Source organism: Artemia franciscana, unplaced genomic scaffold (assembly GCF_032884065.1).
Source record: "Artemia franciscana unplaced genomic scaffold, ASM3288406v1 PGA_scaffold_58, whole genome shotgun sequence".
In the NCBI taxonomy this organism is placed as follows: domain Eukaryota; kingdom Metazoa; phylum Arthropoda; class Branchiopoda; order Anostraca; family Artemiidae; genus Artemia; species Artemia franciscana.
In genome coordinates, this window is record NW_027062698.1 from 764,212 (window position 1) to 783,735 (window position 19,524).

The 19,524-nt window shown below is 33.7% G+C and overlaps 1 protein-coding gene and 1 long non-coding RNA gene across 2 annotated transcripts in view; one reads left to right on the forward strand and one right to left on the reverse strand.

The window, feature by feature from the left end:
- The window catches only part of LOC136042049 (uncharacterized), a 50,173-nt gene extending 32,169 nt beyond the window's left edge, over nt 1-18,004 (reverse strand). The window contains exon 1 of the long non-coding RNA XR_010621153.1: nt 17,919-18,004. This is a non-coding gene — a long non-coding RNA (uncharacterized LOC136042049). The remainder of the gene's footprint in view (nt 1-17,918) is intronic.
- The window catches only part of LOC136042047 (DNA replication licensing factor MCM4-like), a 135,345-nt gene that overhangs the window by 47,359 nt on the left and 68,462 nt on the right, over nt 1-19,524 (forward strand). Inside the window, exon 4 of the mRNA XM_065726907.1 lies at nt 509-596. Within this exon, the coding sequence (XP_065582979.1) occupies nt 509-596 (88 nt within the window). The remainder of the gene's footprint in view (nt 1-508; nt 597-19,524) is intronic.

The window sequence follows — 19,524 nt, forward strand, 5'->3', positions numbered from 1 at the left end:
CCCACAACGTACAAGATATTGCCAGTTACAATATAAACAGAAACAAAAAAGATACCAGTTGTTTTGCAAATATTTGCAACTTTAGTATTTGGATATTTAGGCCCACCGGTGGCTGCTTGGCAACCTACAAAGTACTTAATATGATTCGAACTCTAACCCTCGTAAGGGAGTGACTCTTCGACTCGGTTAAAATCTTTACAATAACCTATGGATTTTCATGGATTTTTGAACCAAGAAAAACCTATGAGTTTTTTTTTAACACACGCATAGAGGGATTGCTTGGCATTATATATTACATGTGCATCCCCAAAAAATAATCCTGTAACTTTGTTTCTGTCTCCTTTTACTAAAGGTAATAACTTGTGTTTCACCATTCCACGTGGAACGCTGAGAATAACTAATCTTCTATCAAGTAAATAAGCTAAAAACAGTAAAACATTTTACATCAGGTCAGTTTCTGTCCCAAAAAAGTCCTCTAATTGAAACTAATAGAAGTCCTTTTTTCTAGTGGATCCCTTGTCTTGGCAGATAATGGAGTGTGTTGCATTGACGAATTTGACAAGATGAGTGATTCGACCAGAAGTGTTCTCCATGAGGTGAATATCTTATTTAATTTCCTTATCAGGAATTTTCTTTTTGATAAATCCTTATTACAAGTCCCGGGGCTGTCGTTTCATCTCTTGAGAATCCAATGCACAAATAATTAGACAATGTAGTCAAGAAGTAATGTTTTTGTACAAGATAAATAGTGGCTATATGAGTAATTTCCTCCCCCCCCCCCCACACACACACACACTTTTTTTTACAAAACCATAGAATAGTAATACAAGAATGGAAGTATTCTTAAAAAAAAACACTAAGTAATTTCTGGGGAGGCATACTAATGAACCATAAAGATAACTAACTTGATTGACATAACTTGATTTTGTCTTATCCAACACCAAAGGGTTTTCTTTGATGGCTTGAAAGAAATGACATCGATGAACCAAATTTATTATCTATATATATAAAAATAAGTTGTTTGTGTGTTATGTCTGTTACACTATGTCTGTTACGCCAGACATATGACGTCTGAAAAATAAAGAAGAAAAAGAAAACAAACTAAAATGTAAAAACTGGAAATTGCATAAATATTTCGAAATATTTTGATAATAGATTAAAGTAATTTGAAAACCTTAAAACAGATACTTAAGATTTTAAGGTTTATTATAAACTAGCTGTTGGGGTGGCGCGAAGCGCCACCCCAACACCCAGTTGGTGGGGCGCTTCGCGCCCCCCAAGCCCCCCCGCGCGCGTAAGTCGTTACGCGCCATATTAGTTACGCGCCATTGTAGTTGTGTCCCTGTGTCCCACCTGTGAATATAGATAGATTTATATGTGTGTTTCAAACTACGTAAAAATTGCGAATATACAACATTCTTGGCTTTCCCATTGTCTGTGCATATACAAAGCCGTATGTACTAATAATGACGTCATATGCAAACGCTCTTTTTAAAAACAAACAAACATGCATACACACAACTCGTTTTTATATCGATAGATAGATAGATGGATACAATACAAATTAACTGCGTAAAACTTGTGAATATACAACATTCTTCGCTGTCCAATTGTCGCTGCATATAAATAGATTGTCAGGTTTACCGACCCCCGAACATGCAACGTACAATTGTCCATGGGAAAAACAATCAGTATTAAGATCTATACCACATTTTTCTAATGATTGACCTTGAGCTTTGTTAATGGTGATTGCAAATGCTAATCGAATTGGGAATTGCAATCTTTTAAATTGAAAAGGCAGATCCGTTGGAATCATGGGAATGTGAGGAATAAGAACAGCCTCACCCTCGAAAGGCCCTGTCAAGATTGTGCCCTCTATTACGTTTTCCATTGTTTTTTTTACGGCAAGTCGCGTGCCATTGCAAAGCTTTGGTGGGTTGATATTTCTTAAAAGTAGTATTGGTACGCCTATTTTTAGTTGTAGCACGTGTGGTGGAAACCCTGAAAGATCCACGGAATTTAAAAATTCAGATGGATAATTAACCGCTTCATTTGGTTCCAAAACTGTATCGACTGACTTGTAAAGGACTGCCTGGTCTCGAATCTTGGTCAAAACAATATTGTTGATTTCGTGGACGTCTATATTTTTGGGTGCGAGAATCGCTCTTTCACTTAGCTATTTATTATTTTTATAATTTTTTAGAATATTCGGAAATACTTTGTCAATCTATTCATTTTTGGACGTCACTAAATTACAGAAATCAGCAGGTAGTTGTATACGTCCTGAAATTGAGTCTACTGGGAGCTTTCCGTTTCCAATTGCCAGCAATTGATCTGAAAATGTTTGACCAGAGTCATCGTTTTGCAATCGGACACGCATATTTGTAGTTAATTTTAATGTTTTTACGTGTGCCCATAAATTAGAATTTTTCAGGCAAGCATTCATTTCGTCTGCAGGAGTTGATCTAGGTATTATAGGTAATATTTGCCTGAAATCTCCCGCAAGCAATATTAATGTGCTGCCAAAGGGTTTCGACTTCCCTCGCAAATCTTTCAAGCATTGATCCAGAGCCTCGAGCGATTTTTTGTGTGCCATTGTGCACTCATCCCAAATAATAAGTTTGCATTGCTGCAATACTTTACCCATCCCAGATGATTTGGAAATATTGCACGTGGGAGTTTCTGTAGAATGCAAATTCAGAGGCAATTTCAAAGCGGAATGAGCAGTTCTTCCACCAGGCAGCAATGTTGCGGCTATTCCGGACGACGCAATTGCCAACGCTATATCATTTTTTGATCGAATTGATGCCAGAATCAGTTTTATCACAAACGTTTTACCAGTACCTCCTGGTGCATCAAAAAAGAAAATTTCTCCAACGTTTTTATCGACACAATGCACTATCGTATCATATCGTATCATGTCTTTTTGTTCCGACGTTAACTTGGAAATGTTATTTTGTACATACGACAATAGATCGCTTGTACTGTAACTTTGTTCACGATCTAATTCAACACATGTCGAAACAGCAGCGATACGGTTAGGTGAAGGCATTCCCAAATCCTGAAGAGGTTTATTTGCCATACGTATGCACAAATCTTCTATAATACCTAAAGTGTAGTTATAAATTTCTGATGTAAAATCAAAAGTCATATCTGACGTCTCTAACTGTTTTCGATGGAGTATATCTTCGGACATTTTTGACTTATATTTTTCCCATAACTCTGTAGGAGCTGATGGAGAGCAAGTTGTTAAAATGATGCCAAACAATGCACGAATTTGACTTGGGGTTGACGTTTCGCACGCGTCATTGATGCAGTTATCCCAGTGTTGGTCATTCTCCAACAAATACAGAGCTTGGCATGCACTACGGCAAGTGTCATGTATAGTACCGTTTACAGTTCCCAAATACTCAAAGGATGTCGGACCGGGTACATTCACCAAAAGCAGGCGCAGAAAGAAGCATTCATGTTGATTGGGATGAACGGTGTAGAGTCTTCCTATCGTGGTATCTTTGAAGATGGTAGGTTGGCCGTCGAATGACTTACCCTGTTTTCGACGTTCAAATACTTTATTTTTAGTATTCCACGTGTAATACGAAGGCACTTCAGTATACAGCAGTTGGGAAACGATTGTCCTTTCAACGTTGGGAGAAATTTCGCAACGTGCATTCAATTCAGAATTTCTATCACTGATGAAGTACAATTGTAAAAATTTATGATTCTCGCCTGAGAATGGTAGAAGGGACCCTGTTGCTCTGGTGGTGCAGCCAATAGAGGAAGTTTAACTTTTCCTGAGGCGCAACACATTCCCATTGTTTCACCATTCAATTTCAAGGCCTTGCAATAGGGACAAATTTTAGACATAGTCCCGATTTGAACACATCTACTCAAGCTATAATCATCGACTGGGCTGTACCTGAATGCCAGGCGATAACTTTCAGGTTGCTCTGATTCCTCGGCACGCTTTCTTTTCTTACTTTCTCTATCAGCAGCAAGCCTGATTTCTTGATGTTCTTGTGATTCCTCGGCACGCCTTCTTTTTTCACTTTCTCTTTTAGCAGCAAGTCTGGTTTCATGTTGCTCTGGTAGTTCCTCGGCACGCCTTCTTTTTTCACTTTCTCTTTTAGCAGCAAGTCTGCTTTCGCGTTGCTCTGGTAGTTCCTCGGCACGCTTTCTGTTCTTTCTTTCTCTATCAGCCTCAAGCCTGTTTCCTTGCTGTTCTTTTGATTCCTCGGCACGCTTTCTTTTCTGACTTTCTCTATGAGCAGCAAGTTTTTTGGCATAAACTCTTTGAGCATCTCCATCGGCTTTTGCCATTGTAAGTTCATCAGTCATTTTAAACTTAAACATTAATAGATTTCTACGTGAACAGATATGTCTTAAATATCTTTAATGACGTCACCGTCATAGCAAAAATGACGACAACTAACTTCATGACGTCAGTCGACACAGAAACATGACGTCACCTGACAGACAGACACACAGACAGACAACTTATTTTTATATATATAGATTGTTGAGCTTTAGCAAGCTTAGCATGTAAAGAGGAATTTTTAGTATAGATCTTAAAATGACAGAAGAAACAGCCAAGGAAGCTGCTCAAATGGTTAATTCAAAGAGAAATTTTAGTATAAATCCTACAATGGCAGAAGAAACAGCCGAGGAATCTGCTCAAAGGGTTAATGCCAAAAGGCTTGCGGCTAAAGAACGCAAAACCGCGCAGTTAGATGAAAATCCATCTGGACAGCGAGAGTCAAAACGTATCAAAACTGAAAATGATAGCGATGATGATTGTGCTTGGGATTTTGACTTGGATAAGGTCATCAATGCCTACCAGATTTTAGTTAAAAAAACAAAGGTTCGGCGACATGTATTTCATAGTGACGCTGAAAAATAAAGAAGAAAAGGAAAACTGAAAAAAGAAAAATGGTAAAAAACTAAAAAAAAATAAAAAGAAAAAACTAAAAAAAAACTAAAAAATAAAAGAAATTAAAAAAAGAAAAAACCTAAAAAGAAACAACGTAAAAAAAAATAAAAAAGGTAAAAAACTAAAAAGAAAAAAAAAGGTAAAAAAACTAAAAAGAAAAAAAAAGAAAAAAGCCAAAAAACTAAAAAAAAAGAAAAAACTAAAAAAGAACTGGGAATTGCACAAATATTTCAATATATTTTGACAATAGATTAAAGTAATTCGAAAACCTTAAAACAGATACCCAAATTTTGAGGTTTATTATAAATTGTTGGAGCTTTAGCATGCCTGGCACGTAAAGATTTTTCCAAGTGTCAATCTTAGAATGAACATTGACAAATTGAAGAAAACAAATCAATAAAAAGAAGAAACTAAAAAAAAAGAAAAACTAAGAAAAGAAAAAACTAAAAACGAAAAAACTAAAAAAGAAAAAGAAACTAAAAAAGAAACTGTATCTATATATATAAAAATAAGTTGTATATATGTATGTTTGTTTGTTTGTGGGTTTGCATTTAACGTCATTATAAGTATATAAAACTTTGTATATGACGTCAGACTGGGACACAGGGACACAACTACAATGGCGCGTAACTATTATGGTGCGTAACGACTTGCGCGCGCAGGGGGGCTTGGGGGGCGCGAAGCGCCCCCACCAACAAGGTGTTGGGGTGGCGCAAAGCGCCACCCCAACAGCTAGTGAGAAATGAAATGAAGTTTAAATATTTTAAAATTTGCTTATATTAGATATTAAGATCGAAAAGCTCACACAGTGATAAAAGTTCAACCAATGATTCCTCTCTTTCTTTTTAAGCCCAATTACCAGCAAAACTGATTTTATTAACCAATAGAAATAGTTTTGGCAAGAGAAATTACAAAAGGTTTTCCATACAGAAATTTTTCCAAAGAAGTAAAGAGCTATACTAAAACTTAGACGAACAGAAATAGAGTCATATAATAATTCAAATTAAAAACGAAACAGAAACCACTTTCAATGAAAAAGAAAGCCTAAAAACAAACAGGAATTAAAATAAATCACTCCCGGGTTTTTGAAGTTTTCCTTGTTTCTTACAATTATTTTTACGTTTGGGAACAATTCGATCGTTTATGAAGTAAAATAAGACTTTTTTTCTTTCCAAGATGACTATCAGAAGCCCAGATGGGCTGGATTTGGATTTCAAGCTTAAAAACTAACCCACACAAAAGGTATGATAGACTGGGCAAAAAAGAACAAACAAATCAAACAGTTCTTGGTAACGAAACGAACTATAAATAAAGGCGACTCAATTCAATAGCATCCGAAATTCTAAAAAACGAAACTTTGATACGAATAGATACATCAAAAGAATCAGCTTATTATGCTGATTACAAATGTATAAGATTCATCAAGTTTAGTGTTAACCATCAAAATCTACGAGCCTGAGAACATTTGCCTGGTTTTCGAAAACGGGGGAAATACCTCGTAAACATCAAGGAATCTTAATGAAAATTACACTGTCAAATCCAACGTATCAAGGAACCCTACTGTAGAGCTTTATTTATATACGTGTTTATTTTTTTTCTCCCAGGGTTTATCGTATTGCTTTAATAATCCTACAAGATCGGGAGAAGGTGCATTCGAAAGGAAATTAAAAGTGCTAGCGCCCTTTTTAAGTGGCCAAAAAGGGTAACTAGCCCCCTCGCACGTTCCTTTTTCCAAAAGTTGTCTGATCGAAATTTTGATATAGGTATATTGTTCAGCATTGTTGAAATATCCGATAAATATGTTTTAGGGGCAACATGACCCCTCCCCCCAGAGTCCGTGGGGAGGGGCCTGTAAGTTATAAAATGGCCCGTTGTTTACTTATAGTATTTGTAATAAGCAAGTATACAGACATTGGAGGGGGGGATTTGTGATAGAGAAAATTTTTGGGGTGAACTTTCCATGGGAAAGATTGTCAGGTTTACCAACTCTTGAACATGCAACATAATAATTGTCCATGGGAAAACAATCCGTATTCATATCTATACCGCATTTTTGTAACGATTGCCCTTGAGCTTTGTTGATGGTGATTGCTAATCGAACATTTCCTGTGTCCCCGTCGTCATTTATATATCCCCCTGGTCCCCCGGCGTCCCCGTTGTAGTTGTGTCCCTGTGTCCAGGTCGTCATTTATATTCCCTGTGTCCTGGTCGTCATTTGTGTCCCGGTATCCCAGTCTGTAATTTCTCTTTGAGTGTCCCGGTATCCCAGTCTGTAATTTCTCTTTGAGTGTCCCGGTCGTCATTTATATAGATACTAGCTGTTGGGGTGGCGCTTCGCGCCACCCCAACACCTAGTTGGTGGGGCGCTTCGCGCCCCCCCAAGCCCCCCCGCGCGCGTAAGTCGTTACGCGCCATTGTAGCTGTGTCCCTGTGTCCCACCTGTGAATAGAGATAGATATAAATATATATTTTTAACTACGCAAAACATGCGAATGTACAACATTCTGTGCATATAAATAGCATTTATATTCCCTGTGTCCCGGTCGTCATTTGTGTCCTGGTGTCCCAGTTTGTATTTTCTCTTTGAGTGTCCCGGTCGTCATTTATATTCCCTCTGTCCCAGTGTCCCGGTCGTCATTTGTGTCCCGGTGTCCCGGTCTGTAATTTCTATTCAAACAATCCCTGTGTCTCGGTCGTCAATTATATATCCCGCCTGTGCCCCCGGCGTCCCCGTTGTAGTTGTGTCCCTGCCTCCCGGTCGTCATTTATATTCCCGGTCGTGATTTGTGTCCGGGTGTCCCAGTCTGTAATTTTTCTTCGAGGTTCCTGGTCGTCATTTATATTCCCTCTGTGTCGGTCGTCATTTGTGTCCCGGTCTGTAATTTATCTTTTGAGTGTTTTTTCTTTTTAGTTTTTTTTAGTTTATTACATTTTTTCAGTTTTTTTTTCTTCTTTATTTTTCAGCGTCACTATGAAGTACATATCGCCGAACCTTCGTTTTTTAACTTAAATCTGGTAGGCATTGATGACCTTATCCAAATCAAAATCCCAAACCCAATCATCATCGCTATCATTTTCAGTTTTGATATGTTTTGACTCTCGCTTTCCAGGTGGATTTTCATCTAACTGCGCGGTTTTGCGTTCTTTAGCCGCAAGCCTGTTTTCTTGCTGTTCTTGTGATTCCTCGGCACGCTTTCTTTTCTTACTTTCTCTATCAGCTGCAAGCCTGTTTTCTTGCTGTTCTTGTGATTCCTCGGCACGATTTCTTTTCTTACTTTCTCTATCAGCAGCAAGTTTTTTGGCATAGACTCTTTGAACAGCTTCCTCGGCTGTTGCCATTGTAGGTTCTTCAGTCATTTTACAATTAAACATTTTTCCGTGAACGCATGTCTTAAATACCATTAATGACGTCACCGTCATAGCAGAAATGACGACAACTAACTTCATGACGTCAGTCGACACAGAAACATGACGTCACCTGACAGACAGACAACTTATTTTCATATATATAGAAGATATATATAAGCCCCCCCGCGAGCGTAAGTTGTTACGCGCCATATTAGTTACGGGCCATTGTAGTTGTGTCCCTGTGTCCCACTACAGGTTTACCGACTCTTGAACATGCAACATATAATTGTCCATGGGAACAATAATCCGTATTCAGATCTATGCCTCATTATTCTAATGATTGCACTTCAGTTTTGTTGATGGTGATTGCTAATCAAACATACCCTGTGTCTCCATCGTCATTTATATATCCCCCCTATATATCCCCCTTTTATTTTTATTTTTTTAGTTTTCTTTTTCTCCTTTATTTTTCAGTTTTTTCCTTTTTTAGTTTTTTTTAGTTTTTTACCTTTTTTAGTTTTTTTTTAGTTTTTGGTTTGTTTTGTAGTTTTTACCTTTTTTTAGTTATTTTTATTAGTTTTTAGTTTTTTTTCTTTTTTAGGTTTTAGTTTTTTACCTTTTTTTACTTTTTTTAGCTTTTTATTTTTTTTTTGTTTTTTTTTTTGTAGTTTTTGTAAGGTTTGAACGTGGAACCTCTCGAACCTAGAACCTGGAACATACAGCGTTACCAACTCAGCTACATCAGCTTGTATACTTTCGTTTTTGAATTGGTATATGATGAAATAATTCAGACGTCATATGCGGACAGACAGACAGACATAACCCACAAACAACTTATTTTTATATAGATAGAAGATATATATATATATATATATATATATATATATATATATATATATATATATATATATATATATATATATATCTTCTATCTATATAAAAATAAGTTGTCTGTCTGTGTGTCTGTCTGTCAGGTGACGTCATGCTTCTGTGTCGACTGACGTCATGAAGTTAGTTGTCGTCATTTTGCTATGACGGTGACGTCATTAAAGATATTTAAGACATATATGTTCACGTAGAAATCTATTAAATGTTTAAGTTTAAAATGACTGATGAACTTACAATGGTAAAAGCCGATGAAGATGCTCAAAGAGTCTATGCCAAAAAACTTGCTGCTGATAGAGAAAGTCAGAAAAGAAAGCGTGCCGAGGAATCAAAAGAACAGCAAGGAAACAGGCTTGAGGCTAAAGAACGGAAAACCGTGCAGTTAGATGAAGATCCACCTGGACAGCGAGAGTCAAAACATATCAAAACTGAAAATGATAGCGATGATGATTGGGTTTGGGATTTTGACTTGGATAAGGTCATCAATGCCTACCAGATTTTAGTTAAAAAAACAAAGGTTCGGCGATATGTATTTCATAGTGAAGCTGAAAAATAAAGAAGAAAAAGAAAACTGAAAAAAGAAAAAATGTAAAAAACTAAAAAATACTAAAAAGAAAAAACACTCAAAGAAAAATTACAGACCGGGACACAAATGACGACCGGGACACAGGGAATATAAATAACGACCGGGACACTCAAGGAGAAATTACAGACTGGGATACCAGGACACAGATGACGACCAGGACACAGGGAATATAAATGACGACCAGGACACAGGTATTTAAGAATATCATTCAAAGACAAATTTTTAATTTTAAGAAAACCGTTGAAAGAGAAATTTCTAATTGTAAAATGACTGAAGAACCTACAATGGCAACACCCGAGGAAGCTGCTCAAAACGAATGTATTCAAGCCGAAGTAGCTGTTTCGTTGCTGATTCCTCGGCACGCTTTCTTTTCTGACTTTCTCTATCAGCAGCAAGTTTTTTGGCATAGACTCTTTGAGCATCTTCATCGGCTTTTGCCATTGTAAGTTCATCAGTCATTTTAAACTTAAACATTAATAGATTTCTACGTGAACATATATGTCTTAAATGTCTTTAATGACGTCACCGTCATAGCAAAAATGACGACAACTAACTTCATGACGTCAGTCGACACAGATACATGATGTCACCTGACAGACAGACAGACACACAGACAGACAACTTATTTTTATATATATAGATATAAATACAGTTTCATTTCAGTTTTTTTTTTTTTTTTAGTTTTTTCTTTTCTTAGTTTTTTTCTTTTTTAGTTTTTCTTTTTTAAGTTTCTTCTTTTTATTGATTTGTTTTCTTCAATTTGTCAATGTTCATTTTAACATTGACACTTGGAAAAATCTTTACGTGCAAAGCAAGCTAAAGCTCCAACAATTTATAATAAACCTCAAATTTTGGGTATCTGTTTTTTTTAGGTTTTCGAATTACCTTAATCTTTTGTCAAAATATATTGAAATATTTGTGCAATTCCCAGTTTTTTTTAGTTGTTTAGCTTTTTTTAGTTTTTTTCTTTTTAGTTTTTTACCTTTTTATTTTTTTACATTTTTTCTTTTTAAGTTTTTTCTTTTTTTAATTTTTTTTAGTTTTTTACCATTTTTTTCAGTTTTCTTTTTCTTCTTTATTTTTCAGACGTCATATGCAAACCCTCAATACAAAAATACATACAACTTATTTTTATCTATATATATAAAAATAAGTTGTCTGTGGATCTGTGGATCTGTGGATCAGGTGACGTAAAAAACGTAAAAAAAGGTAAAAAACTAAAAACTAAAAAAAAAACTGAAAAAACTAAAAAAAGGCAAAAACTACAAAAAAAACTAAAAACTAATAAAAAAAATAAAAAAGCTAAAAAACTAAAAAAACTAAAAAAACTAAAAAACTAAAAACTAAAAAAAAACCTAAACTAAAAACTAAAAAAAAACTTAAAAAAAGGAAAAAACTGAAAAATAGAAGAGAAAAAGAAAACTAATAAAATTAATAAAAATAAAAAAGATAAAAACTAAAAAAGTAAAAAGAAAAAACGAAAAAAAACTGAAAAAGCTAAAAAAAAAGGTAAAAACCAATAAAAAACTAAAAAGAAAAAAAGGAAAAAAACTAAAAAAATTTTCAACTAAAAAACTAAAAAAAACTAAAAAAGGTAAAAACTAAAAGAACTAAAAAAGAAAAAAAAACTAAAAAAAAGGAAAAAAACTGAAAAATAAAGGAGAAAAAGAAAACTAAAAAAATATAAATAAAAATAAAAAAAATTAAAAAGATAAAAACTTCAAAAAAAACTAAAAAGAAAAAATAAAAAAGCTAAAAAACCTAAAAAAAAGTTCAAAACCAATAAAAAAAAACTAAAAGGAAAAAAAGGGAAAAAATTAAAAATTTATTTCATCATATACCAATTCAAAAACGAATGTATACCGGGATGACGACCGGGACACAGGGAATATAAATGACGACCGGGACGCAGGGCTACAACTACAACGGTGACGCCGAAAAATAAGTTGTCTGTCTGTCTATGGATCTGTGGATCAGGTGACGTAAAAAACGTAAAAAAAGGTAAAAAACTAAAAACTAAAAAAAAAACTGAAAAAACTAAAAAAAGGCAAAAACTACAAAAAAACTAAAAACTAATAAAAAAAATAAAAAAGCTAAAAAACTAAAAAAACTAAAAAAACTAAAAAACTAAAAACTAAAAAAAAACCTAAACTAAAAACTAAAAAAAAACTTAAAAAAAAGGAAAAAACTGAAAAATAGAAGAGAAAAAGAAAACTAATAAAATTAATAAAAATAAAAAAAAATAAAAAAGATAAAAACTAAAAAAGTAAAAAGAAAAAACGAAAAAAAAACTGAAAAAGCTAAAAAAAAAGGTAAAACCAATAAAAAACTAAAAAGAAAAAAAGGAAAAAAACTAAAAAAATTTTCATCTAAAAAACTAAAAAAGGTAAAAACTAAAAGAACTAAAAAAGAAAAAAAAACTAAAAAAAGGAAAAAAACTGAAAAATAAAGGAGAAAAAAAAAACTAAAAAAATATAAATAAAAATAAAAAAAATTAAAAAGATAAAAACTTCAAAAAAAACTAAAAAGAAAAAATAAAAAAGCTAAAAAACCTAAAAAAAGGTCAAAACCAATAAAAAAAACTAAAAGGAAAAAAAGGGAAAAAATTAAAAATTTATTTCATCATATACCAATTCAAAAACGAATGTATACCGGGATGACGACCGGGACACAGGGAATATAAATGACGACCGGGACGCAGGGCTACAACTACAACGGTGACGCCGGGGGCACAGGGGGGACATAAATGACGACGGGGACACAGGCAATGTTCGATTAGCAATCACCATCAACAAAGCTCAAGGGGCAACAAAGCTCACCATCAAACAAAGACGAACGGGACGCTCAAAGAGAAATTACAGACTGGAACACTGGGACACAAATGACGACCGGGATACTGGGAATATAAATGATGACCGGGACACAGGGAATGTTCAATTAGCAATCACCATCAACAAAGCTCAAGGGCAATCATTAGAATCATGAGGTATAGGTCTGAATATGGATTGTTTTTCCCATGGACAATTATATGTTGCATGTTCAAGAGTCGGTAAACCTGACAATCTAAATAAATGACGACACTCAAAGAGAAAGCGACCGGGACAAAAGGAATGTTCGATTATCAATCAACAAAGCACCGGGACACAGGGAGTATAAATGACGACCAGGACATAAGTAAAAAAAAACTAAAAAAACTAAAAAAAAGGTAAAAACTACAAAAAAACTAAAAAGAAAAAAATATATAAAATACGATGGATATATAAATGACGATGGCGACTCAGGGAATGGTCGATTAGCAATCACCATCAACAAAGCTCAAGGGCAATCATTAGAATCATGAGGTATAGATCTGAATACGGATTGTTTTCCCATGGACCATTATATGTTGCATGTTCAAGAGTCGGTATACCTGACAATCTATTTATATGCACAGACAATGGGACAGCAAAGAATGTTGTATATTCGCAAGTTTACGTAGTTAAAAACATATATATATATATATATATATATATATATATATATATATATATATATATATATATATATATATATATATATATATATATATATATATATATATATATATATATATCTATATTCACAGGTGGGACATAGGGACACAACTACAATGGCGCGTAACTAATATGGCGCGTAACGACTTACGCGCGCGGGGGGGCTTGGGGGGGGCGCGAAGCGCCACCCCAACAGCTAGTATATAGATAAGATATAATCTGGCGTAACAGACATAGTGTAACAGACATAAAAGACAGACAACTTATTTATATATATATAGATTTTTATATATATAGATACAGTTTCTTCTTTAGTTTTTTTTTCTTTTTTAGTTTTTTCTTTTTTTAGTTTCTTCTTTTTATTGATTTGTTTTCTTCAATTTGTCAATGTTCATTCTAACATTGACACTTGGAAAAATCTTTACGTGCCATGCATGCTAAAGCTCCAACAATTTATATTAAACCTCAAATTTTTGGGTATCTGTTTTAAGGTTTTCGAATTACTTTAATCTATTGTCAAAAATATATTGAAATATTTGTGCAATTCCCAGTATTTAGTTTTTTCTTTTTTTAGTTTTTTACCTTTTTTAGTTTTTTTTTTAGTTTTTTATCTTTTTTATTTTTTACGTTTTTTCTTTTTAGGTTTTTTCTTTTTTTAATTTTTTTAATTTTTAATTTTATTTTTTTAGTTTTTTCTTTTTAGTTTTTTTTTTTTAGTTTTTTACCATTTTTCTTTTTTCGAATTACTTTAATCTATTGTCGAAATATTTCGAAATATTTATGCTATTTCCAGTTTTTACATTCTAGTTTGTTTTCTTTTATATATATAGAAGATATAATCTGGCGTAACGGACAGACAACCTATCTATATATATAAAAATAAGTTGTCTGTCTGTCTGTCTGTGTGTCAGGTGACGTCATGTTTCTGTGTCGACTGACGTCATGTTTTCGACTGACGAAATTACGAAATTACATTGGGACACAAATGACGACCAGGACACCGGCACATAGGGAATATAAATGACGACCGGGACACTCAAAGAGAAAGCGACCGGGACACAAGGGATGTTCAATTAGCAATCACCATCAACAAAACACCGTCAACAAACCATCACAAATGACGACCGGGACACAGGGAGTATAAATGACGACCAGGACATAAGTAAAAAAAAAAACTAAAAAAAAAGGTAAAAACTACAAAAAAACTAAAAAGAAAAAAACAAACTAAAAACTAATAAAAAAACTAAAAAAGCTAAAAAACTAAAAAAACTAAAAAATAAAAAATAAAAAAAAATAAAAAGAAAAAAGAAAAAAAAACTAAAAAAACTAAAAAATGTAAAAACCAAAAAAAAAATAAAAAGAATGGGGACACAGAGAATGTTCGATTAGCAATCACCATCAACAAAGCTCAAGGGCAATCATTAGAATCATGAGGTATAACTAAAAAAAACTAAAAAAAAGGCAGAAAACTAAAACCTAAAAAAAAGACCAATTCAAAAACGAATGTATATACAGACTGGGACACCGGGACACGAATGACGACCGGGACACCGGGACACAAGGAATATCAATGACGCCCGGGACCCTCAAAGAGAATTCACAGACTGGGACACCGGGACATAAATGACGACCGGAACACATGGAATATAAATGACGACCGGGACACCGGGGGGCACACGGGGATATATAAATGACGACGGCGACACAGGGAATCGTCGATTAGCAATCACCATCAACAAAGCTCAAGGGCAATCATTAGAATCATGAGGTATAGATCTGAATACGGATTGTTTTCCCATGGACCATTATATGTTGCATGTTCAAGAGTCGGTAAACCTGACAATCTATTTATATGCACAGACAATGGGACAGCAAAGAATGTTGTATATTCGCAAGTTTTACGTAGTTAAAAACATATATATATATAAATATATATATATATATATATATATATATATATATATATATATATATATATATATATATATATATATATATATTCCCTGTGTCCCGGTCGTCATTTGTGTCCCGGTGTCCCGGTCTGTAGTGTCATCTTATAATGACGTCGTATACAAAGCCTTATATACTTATAATGACGTCGTATGCAAACCCACAAACAAACAAACGTGCCTACAAACAACTTATTTTTATATATATAGATATTGTTTCTTTTTTAGTTTTTCTTTTTTTTAGTTTTGCAGCTTTTTTTATTTTTTTAGCTTTTTTTTTCTTTTCAGTTTTTTACCTTTTTTTTATTTTTTTGCTTTTTTTAAAAGTTTTTTTTAGGTTTTTCTTTTTTTAGCTTTTTTCGCGCCATATTAGTTACGCACCATTGTAGTTATGACCCTGTGTCCCACCTGTGAATATAGATAGATATATATATTTTTTTAACTACGTAAAACTTGCGAATATACAACATTCTTTGCTGTCCCATTGTCTGTCCATATAAATAAATTGTCAGGTTTACCAACTCTTGAACATGCAACATAATAATTGTCCATGGGATAACAATCCGTATTCAGATCTATACCGCATTTTTCTAACGATTGCCCTTGAGCTTTGTTGATGGTGATGGCTAATCGAACATTCCCTGTGCTCCGGTCGTCATTTATATATCTCCCCCGTGCCCCCCGGCGTCCCCGTTGTAGTTGTGTCCCTGTGTCCCGGTCGTTATTTATATTCAGCTTTTTTAGCTTTTTTTCTTTTAGTTTTTTACCTTTTTATGGCACTTGGTATTAACCAAGTGACATATAGCAATCGCAAATTCTGTCGTTCAATGTTTATTCTAACATTGACAGTTGGAAAAATCTTCACATGCCAAGCATGCTAAAGCTCAACAATTTATAATAAACCTAAAAAATTTAAGTATCTGTTTTAAGGTTTTCGAATTACTTTAATCTATTGTCAAAATATTTTGAAATGTTTATGCAATTCCCAGTTTTTACATTTTTAATTTCAGTTTACTTTTTCTTCTTTATTTTTCAGACGTAAATACATATCGGCGAACCTTTGTTTTTTTAACTAAAATCTGGTAGGCATTGATAACCTTATCCAAGTCATAATCCCAAACCCATTCATCATCGCATTTATTTTCAGTTTTGATACGTTTTGACTCTCGCTGTTCAGGTTGATCTTCATCTAATTGCGCGGTTTGCGTTCTTTAGCCGCAAGCCTTTTGGCATTAGCTCTTTGAGCAGCTTCCTCGGCTGTTTCTTCTGTTGTAGGATTTGGTAACATTCTATCTTTTTCAATGTTTTTCAATTTGTCAGTGTTCATTCTAACATTGACTGTTAGAAAAAATTTTACGTGCCAAGCATGCTAACACTCAACAATTTATAATAAACCTCAAATTTATAAATATCTGTTATAAGGTTTTCGAATTACTTTAATCTATTGTCAACTTTTTCAATATATATATATATATATATATATATATATATATATATATATATATATATATATATATATATATATATATATATATATATATATATATATATATATATATATATATATATATATATATATATATATATATATATATATATAGTGCCGGGTCCCAATGCGTAGCAGGCTCCTATATAAGGATTCTCACTGTCGCTTGTCTACTAAACGCAGACAATTGGAGCCTTTCCTTGAGGTCATGATGTCCACGTGGATCTTAAATTGGAAGTAGTGTCTTCGTATAATACGTTTTTTATTGGACCTTTAACTTTTGCCTCGGTTTGTCTTTTGTCATTATGAAAGACATATTGCTGAACATTTTCTTCTTTTAATTGTTCACGTGGTGAGACAAAAACTTTTTCTTCTAACAATTTTAGCTAGTACAGGTTTTGGATTTTCAAAGGTCTGGTAGGTATTGATGACCTTATCCATGTCAAAATCGAAAACCTATAATGGTCACTTTCATTTTCAATTTAATTGGTTCGTTTTATCTCGGCTACTAAGTCTTTGTATACTATTGTTTCCTAGGTAAATGTAAGCTGTAACAATTATGCTTATTTGAGATAATAAAATAAGCCCACTTGTCTGGTATTATGCTGCTTCCATATAGTCTATAACGTTCTTTGTATCCTAATATAGCCTGGTAGCGTTGTCTGGGTAAATTTAAGCCAGGTCAGATTATATAGGACTTCTAAATTATTATATGAGATGAAACGGAAAGCTTACTTATCTGACAATTCACTTACATTACGTGCATTAATAAAAAAAGACAGAAATGCTATGGCTGAACGCAAGGACATATCGGGGGGGAGGGCTACCGGATTTGAACCCCCTTCGATGTTTTTGTCCTACTCTTAATAACGCAACAAATGCATATAAACATTTTTTTTTATTTTTTGACATTTTTTCAAAGTTTTTTGTTAACCACCTCCCTCCCCGAACAAAAATCTTGGATACGCCCTTGGGTGAACGAGCATTAGGGTTAAAAATAGTAAAATTTATATTCCAACGCAACAACGTTCAAATGTAACAAAAATAATTGGATGTAAACAAGAAGCTATGTAACTTTATCCTTTCTTTTTTAATAATTTTGACAATATAATTTAAAAATTTATTACATCGGGTCTGTTGATACCAGAGATGACTGGACAAGAAAGGAATCAGCCTCGAAAAAAGCAAAAAAAAATGCAAAAATTAGATTAAAATCTAACCTTACCATGAGAGCAAATCCTAACTGTTGTTAGTTTTACTATGATGCTTGGTTCCAGAATGAAAACTTACACGTGTCGTGGTTATTATCAATTAATCTAACTAACTGGATTCCTTAACATTAATTCTTGTCATCGACGCTCCTCTACACATATTTGAATAATCTCATTTGGATCTTGTTTGGCTTTTCTTTTTGATGATATAATTACCTTGTCTAGTCCTTTTTAACGGGAAAGTAATCAACTTTTTTTTACAATATAACTAGGAAGCAAAATTAGGGATTCTGGAAAACATTAAAAGTGATACAGATCCCTAGTTTTTTAGTTTTCTTTCTTCGTTAAGGCGGTGATTAAGTGAACTGATGGAACTCGAAAATCCCATGTTAAATTGAAAATTTATATTTAAAAAGTACTCAAGTATTGATTGGCGGAAGATGCCGCTTTTAATATCAGGCCATAGCTTCTTGAAGATGCTACAAAATGTTTGAAAGGATTTTGCTCTATTTCCTCTAATTGCTTAGAAATCTTAGAAAATGTCTAGGTCTTTTTCACAAGTGTACTCTATGAAGGATATTGCTTTTGGAACAAAATCGGTACTATCATGAGCAGAAGACAATAACCTGTAAGATGATTGGAACCAAATTTCGATGTATTTTCCTGTTTTCTAACAGTCCCCTAGAATATTTTCAGCTACCTGAAATTTTTACAAGTCGGTTACCACAAAGAATCGTTTCAGATCGCCGATAATAGCCCCTAGAGACCAAAATGACAAGCTGATATAATCAGCTGCTTGTTAATAGTGTGAAATTTTCATAAATTATTTCAATGCAATGAAGTAACCTAGAAATGAGAAATAGTCAGGAACCTTCAGTAAAGTTGTGCACACAAAGCCGAAATCATGGGGAAAATTAAATCAAAGCGAGGTATGCATCTCAAAAGTGTTACCACACATAGACAGCGCCTTTGTAAAAAGTATTTAGAGCTTGGTAGATGCAAATATCCAAAATACCTAATAATGCGGTACGCCGAAGAACTAGACAAGTCAAGAGATTTAGGTCAAGCGACAAACCTTGAGATGGAGCAGAACCCCCTAGCTTCTTCCCCGTTGCCCTACCGGATCGTGACTGGTGGTAGAAACTTGGATTGCGACGAATTGAAGGATTGCCGACGGATTTTTGATCCTGCATTTTTCATGCGCGATCTGGAAATTAAAGTTTGGAAGCACAGGTGAGCACAGGTATTTTATACTCTATTTATTAAGCCGAATTCTTATGCGTTTTCATTTAAAATGTTTTTAAAAATCCAAGAAAGATTTTTCTTCTGGGTCTTGATAAAGTTTTCAAAGATTCAAAATTTATTATCAAAACTTATTATTATTTTCAAAGATTCAAAATTTAGTAATTATTTTAGAAAACTGAACCAATTATGCCTTAGACGATGCAGCATGTCAAGTTTGGATACAAATGTTCTAGCCCAAAAAGGAAGAGAGGGAGACGTTTTTTTAGAGAAATGGTCAAATAATTATTTTATTAATTAGGTCAAATAAATCAGGACCAAGAGACTGTATTTGCAGGAAAGATAAGAAGTTTTTTGTTTGATATACCATAATATGTA